The sequence below is a fragment of the Condylura cristata genome, unplaced genomic scaffold (genome assembly GCF_000260355.1).
Source record: "Condylura cristata isolate star-nosed mole 26May11 unplaced genomic scaffold, ConCri1.0 scaffold00007, whole genome shotgun sequence".
Taxonomy (NCBI): Eukaryota; Metazoa; Chordata; class Mammalia; order Eulipotyphla; family Talpidae; genus Condylura; species Condylura cristata.
Window position 1 is genome coordinate 45,398,914 of NW_004567108.1, and position 13,519 is coordinate 45,412,432.

Here is a 13,519-nt window from a genome sequence, read left to right on the forward strand (position 1 = left end):
TAATATGCATGTAGACCAATGGAGTAGATTCCTATTACAGTCACTTACTGACTTGATGCCACTGGTAAGATAAGAGTTCTAAAAACTAGATTAAAATATCACTTCTTTGATTTTTCTTTTCATTTTCCAATTTTATAATATTCTATGGTAAAATTATCTGGTTTGGAAATAAAGCAACTTAGAGCTTAAAAAGAAACACACAAGAATCCAATATGAATTAGTTATATGTAAAGTGTCCCTGACCTACACTCTACAATTGTTTATTTTGTGAACAAACAGTTTGGAATTAGAACTGCTTCCAAATTGATGTTGGAGTCATCTACTCTGACATCCTCTATGGAGGGCTTGTATGTGGAAGGATTTGGATAGAGTGGAGAATTGCACTTCGGTATCAGTAAGAATAGATGTATATGGCTATGCTACATTAATTTTACCTCCTCTGTTCCTTTTCATGTGAATATACTTGTAACACCCTGCATTGAAAACTACTTTTTAAAAGATATTTATGTAATGAAAGAAGAAAATCATCTAAAATTGTATACATAGATTGAATCTCAGTAAGGCTGACTTAACTTCTGAAACTTTTTTACTTTATTTGATTGGGATAGGATCCCGTTACATAAAATACTTTGAAGTAGGTAATCAGTATACTTTGTGGAATCTAAAAATTGGATATTTTCAATGTATGCAAATGATTTTTACTTTAGTTAATGAACTTCTTTTGAGATTTATTCTTTACTTCTGGCATTGAAGGAATGCTAACTTGATGCCAGAATTGTGACCCAGAGAGCATTCTTATTGGTGACACATGAAGCAAGACATCTAGAGATCTTAAACCTCAATAAAAATTTATATTTATGGACATGGAAAACCTATTCTTTACTTACAGTTTAAAGAGGAATTTAATTAGGCTCAGCAGTCTGATTTAATAATATAACTATCTATAGTATTAATCTTCATTTTCTATTATAATTCTTTATATTAAGATTAGTTTTCTGCTAACTCCTGAATAGGACAGCATCCATTATTTACACTCCATGTGCATCTAGAATCCATTGAGCTGTGTTGCATACAGTAGTTTGGCACACTGAGGAAAAGGAAGAGGCAGACAGGGAACACAGAATGACATGGCAACAGGGAATAGTGTTTCAGAAAATTGGGTGTCTTGTGTGTGGTATAACGTTACAACCTGAGATCCCACTTGTAGGCCAAATCTGGGATATAAATGCATATAATTTGACTTGTATGTTTTAAAGAGAGGATTTAATTATTAAACTAAGAAATAAGAGATTCATATAAGAATTAATATTTTTGACTTGAGAAAAATTGGAAGATTTGGTAATTCTGGACATGGATTTTCAGTGTAACAAGCTGTTGCGGTTGTTAGTGAGTACCTTCTCTAGAAGGGGCAAGTGTTGTGGGGAATGAGCTCCAATTTGCCATGTTTCTGATACTTCTCATTTCTACTCAGATGCTGAAGTGAAGTTCATTTGATTTTGACCTCTTTTGCTCATTTCTTCCATTTGCCTGCTTTTGGAGGCAGCTGAGTTTGCCACTCCTGTTTATTTTTGTTAGTAGGCTAGAAGGTTAGGATAATACATTTTTGTTGTTTGCTTCCTCCTAAGTGCTATGTTTTTGATATTGCCATTGAAACTTACTAGGCTGACTATGCCCTGGATCATCTAATGTGCAGTAGGTTGAGATCTGTGTTATTTAACTGAAAATAGCCATAAAGTTAGGTTTTCCATTCTTCAGTTTTTTTTCTCTAGTAATTTCTAGGAGATCTTGTGGAGCTATGTACTGTCTTTGCCTCTTTATCCTTCAGTCCTTAGATTCTTCAGCTAAGGGTTCGAATCCTGTTGTCATTTATAAGGGGAAACTCTTCATTTTTTTTCCTCTCAGAATGCCTAATGGTACATTTGACCAGAGTGCTCTTACCCAGGCTATTCTAAATGATGTTGGTGCTCTGTGCTCTCAGGGCCCAGCACTTAGGGCTGGAGCTTTTGAAGATGTAGGTGGGCCAAGTAAGTATGTTGAGTCATTTTCAGATAGAATGAGTGCTGTTCTTTCAAAATTGTTAGAATAATATAGAGTAAATGTTCCTTGAAAATGAAAATTTTGGCTATAACTAAATAAACTATTAGTATACCATTAGCCACTAGGATAATTGGAGGAAAATTTAAGACTCTTCAGCAAGATAAAACTAACTGGATTAGAGGATTAAATGTACAAAATGCAAATTTTAAATGCAGTTGATGTTTATCTGATGTTAGGGTAGGTGAAGGACTTAAGTTATTAAAGAGAAGTTATCAAAATACTTAGCTATTAGCATTTTTGGGACTTTTCATGTAGGAAAGGACATTATATTGTACATGGGTGAACACAAATCAGAAAGGTGACTTGTGTTCTTTTTCTCTGGAGAAACATATTTGTTCCTATTTTCATACTGTTCCTTTAGGCAGGGAGTTCTCCTCAGTCAATACATAGACCTTTCCCTTTCTTGTCAGTCAATACATAGTTGCTCTCAGTGAAAGTGAAACTGAGGTTTTTTTTTTTTATTCCCTTGGTTTGAACACTATAGTGAATTCTTCCTGATTTCTTATTCTCGGGCTGAATAGACATTGATCTTTCTGGAAGTTTGGACCGTCTCAAAAGTCTGCATTTCTCTTCTTTTTGAGCTTCAATAAAGACTAGCACAATTGCTAACATTGCATAGGTTAGTGGAATGACCAGTTCTACTTTGCAAAAATGAAAATTTGGGTTTCTAAGAGATTTAAAATAGAAATCTGATATAATCATTGGGGGTGGAAAGGAAGATGACAGGTATCATACAAAACACTTAAAAATGCTAAACCTGCCAGGCCAAAGTGTCAGCTAACTTCTATATATTAGCACTTTACACATTTCCATTGACTTTGACTTATTATATTTTGAGCATTAAATTTCTCTGAGATAATAGGATTTCTGAGTATTAAATTATTCACTCACCCTTTCTCTAGCTAAATAAACAGAGAATTTCCTTGATAATAGAAAGTCTCAGGGTGAGTTGCTTAAGTTAGTTGTTGGATTGCATTCTGTCGTTTCATTATTTTCATCGTATTTCAGCAGTGAAAACATCACTAAGCTCATGTAACTTGACCTAGTTATTTTCAGTTTGATAAATTGCTTTGCCTTTCTAAATTCCAGGTTTTTCATTGACAAATGACAGTAATGTCTACCATACTTAGAAATATGAAAACAGGGACACTTAAGCAATGGGTAATGCTTATGTACCTACGGTGTATCTTTGTTTTGAAAAATGCAAAATGTTGGACCATTGCATAAATTAAGATAGAATAATCTTATTTGTTATCTAGCCATTTCTTTTCTCAAATGATAGGAAGTTTTTTAATGTAAAACTCCTTGCATTAGACCTTTATAATGTATAATTGATAAGCACTATTACATCATTCTGAAATGCAAAGAATGGATACATTTTGGACTACAGAAGACCTTTGCCATTTCCTGAAGAGAAGGAAGGTTTAGTAGTTTTATAATAATGTTGTGATCATAGAAGTGGTGAAAGATAAGTTTTTAGCTTTTGTTTGGTAAAATGAAAAAGTAATTACAATGTTGAAACTCTTTGGTTATAAAATGAAAATGGATAACTGATACCTTAAAGTAGAATATAATAAAAAGTGGAATCTCTTTAAAAAATCAGTTATAGTTTATGATCTTAAGGAATCTGGGAAGTATTTGATGAAGATATCTCGAGTTCAACTGTAGACCTTTATATACTTAAATTTTTTAAAAAATTTTATTTCATAGTCATAAACTTAAATCTGTAGTCCAGCTAGACTTGGAGTAGGATAAGGAAAATATGAATGAAAAGGAGAACACAGATTATAGAATATTTTGAACAGATAGGGGATAAAGGGAATCTTGACCTCCCAAAGGAATGAACTGGTGGCTAATATAAAACAAATTAAATTTATTAAATTTATTCACAACCAGCAATAGTTTATTACCACATTCCTTATTCTGGCATTCAGGGTCATCTAATAACTCATCTCTGCTGACCTTTTAGTTTCACTTCTACCCGTAAGTCCATGCCTTCATGGCCCTCACAGTGATTTACATTTCCACTAATATGTGACTAGCAGATGTCTCTTATAGCACCTCCCACTTTTGGCCACTTTTAAAAAAATGAGTCTTTCTTTGTCATAGTAAAGCTCTTCAAATGAAGACCTGGCATATCCTTCTATTCTCAGGACCCAACACATTTCCTGATATATTATTCATGGTCAGCTAATATTTATTGAATGTGAAAGGTGGTTTTTGTCTCTAAGTTAGAGACAATCTTGGAAAGATTAAATATAGAACAGATAAACTGATAAAAGTAGTTTCATCTCATTAGAGACCTTTAGATATAGGTTATGTCCAGAGACAAATAGGATTGAGGAGGGTACAACTTTAGAATACCCTGCTTTTTACCAGAATCATACTGGAGATGAAGGATGGCATGTAATGTGAGTGAATTTGCACACTTAGAAAATGTGACTTAAGTATAAAGAAGGGCTATTTGACAGATGTATGTAGGAATAAAAATGAAGCCATATGGCAGTAGACTGACTCTAGTAGCATTAGTCTTATTAAGTCTATGAGAGTCATACAAGGTGATGGCCATGCTAATCAGAAAGAAATAATACAAGAATTCAGGGAGCAATGGCATACTTGTATTCTTGTTTATACTGTCTTGGACCTATTAACACTGTGAGTATGAAGAGTTAGATTAGGCTTAACCAGAATGTTCTTGGTTTAGTGGAAAAGAATGCTATAAGAACGCTGAAAGAATTCAAGGGAGTGGGAGGGGGAAGTGGCTCTATTCTATTAGCGACCTCTATTAGTTGATGGTTTCTATTTTTTATGAGTGACAGTGAATCTGTTATCAGTTGGCTTAGTATATAGTTGAATGCGTGTACATTTATATACTTTATTTTTTTAATATTTTTTATGTTTTTACATCATTTTGTGCATTTTTCTCTCAGTTGTAGTCCCCTAGGGCTTCCCACCTGTTTATATACTTTAAGTAAATACATATTTTTCAAAATGTGAACGTAACAGTGAGCTATAAGTTTCAAAAAACATTAAAATTTTTTCTAACTAGGTTTGTTACAGAAAGAAAAAATGGCCATTGAAGCATTTCAGATTTGCTGCCTCCTTCTGCCACCAGAAAATAGGAGAAAGTTACAGCTATTGATGCGGATGATGGCAAGGATCTGCTTAAATAAAGAGATGCCACCGTTGTGTGATGGCTTTGGCACCCGAACCCTGGTTGGTTGATATCTAATGTGACTTGAATTTTTGGAAGAAAATTCCCCTGAGTAAAGTTTTCTGAGTTAAAGTTTAACTAAGTAGGCCAGCAGAGGATAGTACAAGGCAGACTTGCATAAAGAACCGTCCCTTCCTTCTACCCAGAGGGGTATTGTGCTTTTCGTGTCTTATGTTCTTAGTGTCTTAAGAACATAAGGGCAGGCTCTGAGTTCAGATTTAAACTGCTGCATCCTGCCTATTGGCAACACAAAGAGGGATGAAGACAGAAAGGATACAGGGGCTTTGAAGAACAACATTCTCTTCAGGACAAAAAGGATTGTAAAACCTTTGCTACTATAATCAATAAGAGAGATTAGAATATATTGTAGATTAAAGTGAAAGAAGTAAAATACAAACTTGTGCCAGAACACTTGGGAGGAGAGAGAAAACTTGTGTTTCATAGAGCATGGTCTAAGGGTCCATGAGTGTCTCTTAAAATATTCTCAGAATTGCTTAAAATCATGCTAATTTTGAATTCTGCTTTGTAATGCCACTATGTGTTTTTTAATAGAAATTATACCTAGAATTACTAGCAAAATTTCTTAATTCTCCTGAAAAAAAGTTTTAGAGCAGAATCAATGCTTCATTAGAATATGTATCCTTTCTCTACTCTGGTGAACCACTGTGTATGCCTGAGGATCCCCTGGCTCAGTGGATGTTGGGGTAAGGTCAGACAGCATTCAGTGCATGGTGGAGTAATTCTTGACCTTATTTTGGATTGGTAAAGGGCTAATGGACCTTTGTAGGAAACTGAAGTAAACTTTCGTACCTATTACCCAGAAAAATGCACGTGTAAGATTTTGCCTATGATTTCTAGTCACTCATAGATTCTCTGGTGTCCACACTTTTCAGTTAAGAGTCTCTAGCTGTGGGCCTCTCACATACATAGAGTGAGTGAAATCATGTGTTCTCTGCAGTATATTGATGAAATTCAGTCTTATTAAACAGAGTTACATGATTTTATAATGTGTGCTTACGTAGCTTCCATTCGGAAGGATGGGATAGTTAATATGAAGTGTATGAAAGCAGCTGCTTGTAAAATATTTTATATTTCTATGTGCTATAAAGAGAATCTTATTCATCATTTAATGCTTGCCTTGTAAAACCTCATGGCTGTGTTTGAAGGTAATTGTCAAATGTACATCCATCCCTAGATAAAACTTTTAACTAGAAAAAAATATGCTAGAGGCACATAAACTGCTAGCAGATTAAAAATATTAATAATGAAATTGGGGTTTAATAAGACTAAATAAGCATTAAGAACTTTGAATTTAAAAGTGCTACATGATCCATGTCATGTGATGATAGAAATTTTCAGAATTTTGCGTGTGTGTGTATATGTATGTAACCCCTCTTAACAGACAATCATTTTGTAAAGAGGTACTTTTAACAGCTGCACAGACAAATCTCTGCTATGTCTCTGAGAGGCAATGCACCTTTCTTCATGCTGGTTGATGAGGTCAGCCCATCTGAGGTGACAGGGGTACCCAGGTGCCATCCAGCACCTGGTAGAATGACTGCCATCCAGGTGCCAGGTAGAATGTACACCCTGTGCTTTGGGCCATTTCTAGTCAAATTTGCTTTTTTTTGCTGTTTGCAAATTATATTGCATTCAGTTCAGAATAGGAAGAAGAAGCTCATCTGTGTTTATTTAAATATCCCCTCATTCCTTTTAGATGGTTCAGACATTTTCACGTTGCATCTTGTGCTCCAAGGATGAAGTGGACTTGGATGAGTTATTAGCTGCCAGGTTGGTGACATTTCTGATGGACAATTACCAGGAGATTTTGAAAGTACCTTTGGCTTTGCAGACCTCCATAGAGGAGCGTGTGGCTCATCTCCGAAGGGTCCAGGTAAGGAGGATATTAGCAGTTCTGCAGTACTGCCAGGGGAAAGTCATGCACGCACGGCAGGATTCTGGGATGTTTTTGTTAAAAGGGTTAAGTGAAGTAATGTGTACAAAGTGCCCACAGCATGGCTGGCACCTAGAAAGCACCATATATTTGTTTGTGTTATTTCAAATTTATGGAATGTCTATGTAGTTTTGTAATATCAAACTGCCTACTTTTAATTGCAAATGTCTTAAATGAATTTGTTTAGAATTCACATATACTTTCTGTTGGAAATCATTTATGCTTAATCTATAAATAGCCCAATAATTTATAATAGCCTATTGGTTTCTATGTTTTATATGAGAAAGCCCTAAGGCACACAAAAGTTAACTTGTCCAAAGCCAGGTTTTAAACTGATCAGTCTATTTCCAGAAACAGTGCTTTTGACCTCTGTATTGTACTGCCTCTACAAAACATGGCGTGGAGGAGAACATGGCTTTAAAGCCATAGAGATCTCCACCACACTCCTGGCTCCTCTCTTTCCTGGTTATGTGGCTTTGGGCAAGTCCCTGAACCCCTTTGGATTTAGTTTCACATGTATGAAAATGGGCCATTCCTGCTCTGACATTGTTTTAAGAAGAGTAGAATATCATATACAACCCCTCACAAAAAATCCCAACATGGCACTCTTTGAAAGCTAGCTATTCGTATTTCCTTGTTAATGTCATGTTAAAGCAATGCAAAAGAAATATGTGAGCCTGTGGGAACAGACCTTTTTAGAAAAGGCTGGTAGGTTTGCTTGGCTCCATCTGAATAATCCGAATAATTAAAGGACCTCTTTTCCCTTAAGTGATTTTTGAGGCTCCACAATTAAGGACCAATTTACTGCTACCTCCCAGCTGGTTCCATTGTGAAGTTTAAAAATTAAAAATTTACTTCAGTTTTTTTGGGTCACCATCTTAATATATAAAGGACTTTGGAAAATAGAAAATATGTTCAGCCAGTATTGCAGTCTTTGAGGTGCTTTTCTGTTCCCTCCCTCCTTCCAGTCTCTCTTTGATAACTTTCTCTTAACAATACAACAACAAAAATTTCCACATCATTAAATATTCTTAGGTGACACTAGAGCAGCCAAGAGCAAGGCTCTGGGTCCTACTATCCACTCTTAGTTCTGTTACCTTGGCCGTGTGGTTCAACGCCTCAGCTTCCACATCTGTTTACTTTCTCTCTTTTTGCATCTGTAAAACTGGGATATTAATATCAACCTTCTGGGGTTTTGGAGATTAAATGGCTTACAAATTATAAAGAACTTAGAATAATGTTTATCACACAGTGAGGCCTCAGTTGGTAATTGTCATCATTATCGTTATTATGGCAATATATGAATATACTTTAACTTTTTGAAAATTTTTTGGATTGATATTTAGGTCTTTCCATGTTTTAAACGTTTTAAAAAAATATTTAAAAAAAGCAAATACTTGTCTAAACTTCTGTAAGGAAAAGCGGCGGCAGTAACTACCTTGCTTGTACACTCACGCAGTTCATGTATCCACACAGCGCAGGCATGTGTGTTTAGTTCTCCCACTTTCCTTTTGCAGTGTCTGTACTGTAGCTTTGCTTTTCGTTGAAGAACAGAAGACTGAGCTATGAGATTGACTCAGGGTAACACGATCTTGTGAAAGAGCACTGTGATGACCCTGAGTGAAATCAGCAACTCTCCACCACTGATTGTCCAATTATGTTTTTTCTTTTAGAAGTACTCATTAGAATAACCAAATAATTGTTTTTATGGAGCCTGTAGATGGCTATTCTCTCACGCAGGCTCTCAGCCCCTGCGTCTTATCACATGTAGGGCAGCACACCTCTGGAAGTAAACAGTGCTGCTTGCCCTGTTCTAGTGACTGTTTGGGCCTGTTTCCAGGCTGACACTGGGCTAGATGAGTTATGGGAGGCAGCCCGTAGCTATGTAGTTATTCTCATGTCCTTGGATTCTGGCTGTCAGACTTTATCTGAGCCTCACCCTTTATTTTAGTCCTTTCCTGTTTTCTCTGGTCTTCTTCAAATTAAAAAGAGGTGTCCTGTGTTTGCCTCTTTCCCTTTTGTTTCTGTGCTTTTCTCTGGGTGTCTCTAATTCTCCTAGTAAACTCATGTTAAGGCATGGAGTATACTTCATATAATCACCCTTCTTGGTAATATATTTAGTTTTTTTTCTGGAAAATTTTTTAGAACAAAGAAATGAATGTAATAGGAATTTTATCCACCGAAGAAGAACAAAATAGTAGGTGTTATAGTTTTGAAAAGATGAACGTCTTGTATTCTGAAATTAAGTATTTTACTGGATGCTCATCTATTCACAGGTGTTGATACCTTTTTTTCTCTTTAGTTCTCCTCCTCCCACTTGCCCTGTGTAGCATCTGCACATTGTTTTGTTTTTGCTTTTAATATTTTCGGAAATGGTTGGGTACATCTCTCTAATAGCTGAGCTATGTGGGTACCTCTGTCCTCCCCGCTGATGGTGGCTCAGACTTCAGATGTGGGACAGAACCTTGATAGTTCACAGTGTGTATTCAACATTGTAACTGTTTTCAATTCTTTTTTGTCCATATGTTTAGTTTGTGTAAATTTCAATTTTATTAAAGGAGGGCACATGTTTTTTGTTTTGTTTATTTAAATGGCTCAAGTTTAAAAGGTAAAAATCTCTTATTTAAAACTGTAGCTTTAAGTGATTTTTTTTTAAAGATTTATTTATTTGTGCATTCAGAACTGGGGTACAGGCCAGAGACTCAGGGGCGGCGAGAGGCTTCATCAGAGACAGAGTGGGAAGCAGAACAGGCAGATTGACGAAGTACATTGCTGAGAGGAGCAGCAGGCTGGTGCTGCCACGCCATGTGGTCACCTCTGGGGCAGGTGGGAATCGAACTCATGCGGAAGTGGCTTTAGTTTCTCAGTGCTGTGCTTTAACCCCCTGCGCCACCAGGGAGGGCCACTTTAAGTGATTTTTTAAAAAGATTATGAATAAAGTTCACTATAGTTTTCCCTATATAATTTGAGGAACATTATGGCCAGGAATATTTGATCTGGACTAACTTTGGTATTTACTTGAAAATACAGGTTTCCCTTTCATCACTAATCCTTTTGTCTCAGATAAAATATCCAGGAGCTGATATGGATATTACTTTATCTGCCCCATCATTTTGCCGACAAATTAGTCCCGAGGAGTTTGAATACCAAAGAGCATTCGGCTCTCAGGAACCTCTGGCAGCCTTGTTGGAGGAAATCATAACAGACAACAAACTCTCTATGAAAGAGAAGAAGAAAAAATTGAAGCAGGTAAATAGGGTGTTCCTCAAGTTATTTCTTCTCTCTACTGTTAGGTGATTATATTTTTCTTTTTATCCTCAGTAGGTATCATATGAATCTCATTTGAGACATAGCAGGTTTGAAAGTATATTATTCGGTTCATATATCCAGGAATTTCATTCTTTTACACCGTGGATACCAATTTCCTAGCTCTTTCTTCTCCAATGTAGCTCTTCTACCATTATTGAACTTGTTTTTCATTTCTCTAATATTTGCCCTCTGTTTTGATAATGTGGTATGATGTAAGCTAGCAGTTATTTTAAGTTTGAAGAGAATCTACTGAATGAGGACAACAGATTCCTTTTGACTTTTTATTTATTTATTTACTTATTTTTAAAAACTTTTTTAAAAAAGATTTACTTCTGCACACAGAACTGGTTATAGGCCAGAGGCACAGGTGCTGTGAGAGGATTCGCCAGAGACAGTGGGGAGTAGAACAGGCAGATCAATGAAGTACACTGCTGAGGGAAGCAGCGGGCAGGTCAGGAGAGGTCTGCCACACCATGTGGGTTAGCTCCAAGGCGGGGATTGAATTCATGCTGAAGTGGCTTTAGCTTCTGAGTGCTGTGCTTTAACCCACTGCGACTTCAGGGAGGGCTCCCTTTTGACTTTTTTTTAATTTTATTACAAAGTTTATTTTTACATCATTTTGCACATTTTTTTTTTCCATCTCGATTGTAATCCCCGCGGGTTTCCCATCACCAAATCACCCCTGTGCCACCACCATAGTCCCGTGCATTTCCCTCCCCCCCCCCCCATTTTTGATCCCATTCCCCACTCAACCCCCACAGAATGTCTCTGGTATATGGTTGTTCATTATTTTTGTTATTTTCTCGCCTGGTCCATTATACTCCTGCTATGCCTTTTGACTTTTTAAAAGGAAAAATCAGACTACATTTACAAATGTAAAATATCTAGAATTTAATAAAACCTTAATTAATAAAAAACCTTAATAAAACATCAAATTGGTTTCTTGTCTCTGGAATCACTAAAAGTTTTTATGTTCTGTTAGGCAATATTACTTGGGGTTACTGAGAATAGTTTTTAACTACAAAATAGGTTTACTTTGACCAATATAAAAATATTTATCCAAAGTCAAGTAAATGGTTTTTTCCTTCTGAGTGACTGAATCCTTACCTGCATTGCTTGATTCCTGATCACACCATATATAATTGGGTTAAACACAGAGCAGAGTACCAGATTCTCTGTCATATTTTATTCAGAGAAACTCTGGAGAAGAGTTCAATGGTTTTTACAAGTATTGTGTACCATTTGGGCAGAAGTAGTTGTGGCTGAATTGGGAGTAGGTGTAGTTGAATTGGATAAACAGGGAGATAGTGAAATGTATTTGGGCCAAATTTTTCTGTGTTAAATAAATACAAGTTATTTTTTTAAGTCAGAGTTACTCATGAATTTTTTTTTTAGTTGGCAGTGGGGGACATTTTAAGAAATATGATTGAAAGAAATTTATTTAAAGATTAGGTCATATTAAAGATGACCTATAGATCTACAGAAAGTGGAACCAAACTATAACAAATAGAAATGGATTTGTATTGAAGTGAATTTGATGGCGATTTTTTCTCTTAGCTGTTCTCTTTACTGATGGAAAGCAATAACCTTTAAAATAGGAAAATCTAGGACCAGAGACTCATATATTTTATCATTTTTTTCCCTTTCCTTGGATTCTTTTTTTTTAGTTTCAAAAATCTTACCCTGAAGTCTATCAAGAACGATTTCCTACACCTGAGAGTGAAGCACTTCTGTTTCCTGAAAAGTCGAAACCCAAACCACAGTTGCTAATGTGGGCACTAAAAAATCCTTTTCAACCGTTTCAAAGAACCAGAAGTTTTCGAATGTAATACTTCTATAGCCATTAGAGACATCTGCTTTGGCTGTTTTGGATAAATGGATAAATAGAAAAAGTGAACTATGATGAAGAAATAATGAAGAGCATAAAATAGACTACTAAAATATAAAGGTTATCTGATTTCAAAAAATGTTGAGCCATGTCAGTATTTTTATAAAACGGCTGTTTTTAAAGTGCACAGATTAGTTAAAAATTATGAGACAAGCATACATTGGTAATGTTAACATGTCATTAATTGTTACAGAATTTAAAAGTGTTTTCATTTTTTTTTTCATCATTTTTATAAAATACTTGTGTGTACATCCTAGTTATGGATGTCTTTGTTACAACCAGGTCTTTATATTAATGTATATACTTGAACAAGAAAGGCACTGGGTACTGTTACTGTGATGCTATTGACTTAATAGCCAGTTGTGATTTCTCCTTTGTAAATTCTGTTTGTCATTGTTGCACAAAGATTTTTGATATCTTGTATTTTAACTGTCTTTTATTGCAGATTTTTTGGATGGCATGGCACATGGCAGGTTTACTAAGGTGGTTCTTTTATAACATATATTTTAGTCGGTGTTTACCTCTAAGTGGTATCTGCCTGCAGTGGTATAATGTTAGTCTTGGCTGGAGATGGAAAATTAGAGTGGATAAATTCATACAGTTCCCTTAAAACTGTGATTCTAAGTGAAAATTTTGTTTCATGGAAAATACAAATGGGTCAAATAAAATGAGACTACTTCATAGATATTTTTCTCTAGCCACCTCATCCTCTTGAAAGGAACTAATAATGTAAATAAATATTCTTCTTTATACTGCACATGGTGATTCTCTTGGTATTTATTTAGGTCAGATGGCATCCTCAAAATGCTACATATCATTGCCTTGACTACTGTTCTCATGTCAGTAATTTATATGATAAAATAAGTGTATGCTAGCTTTTGGGAAGGTATATTTATCTTTCTCGTTACCTTTGCTTTGTCTTTTTACAAATAGTGGTATGCTTAGATTATGATGCACCTGTAATACTTTCTGAGCGTAATTACAAAAAACAAAACCAAAAATAAACCAAGGGTAACACTCACTAATTGGCTTACTCTCATCTTTCCACTGATTTTTT

At 35.5% G+C, this 13,519-nt stretch overlaps 1 protein-coding gene across 1 annotated transcript in view; it reads left to right on the forward strand.

Moving 5' to 3' along the window:
* Positions 1-13,176, forward strand: part of DEPDC1B (DEP domain containing 1B) — a 45,511-nt gene extending 32,335 nt beyond the window's left edge. The window contains exons 8-11 of the mRNA XM_004678285.2: positions 5,147-5,313; positions 7,029-7,205; positions 10,329-10,514; positions 12,242-13,176. Of these exons, the coding sequence (XP_004678342.1) occupies positions 5,147-5,313; positions 7,029-7,205; positions 10,329-10,514; positions 12,242-12,403 (692 nt within the window). The 3' untranslated portion in view covers positions 12,404-13,176. The remainder of the gene's footprint in view (positions 1-5,146; positions 5,314-7,028; positions 7,206-10,328; positions 10,515-12,241) is intronic.
* Positions 13,177-13,519: the final 343 nt, after the last annotated feature.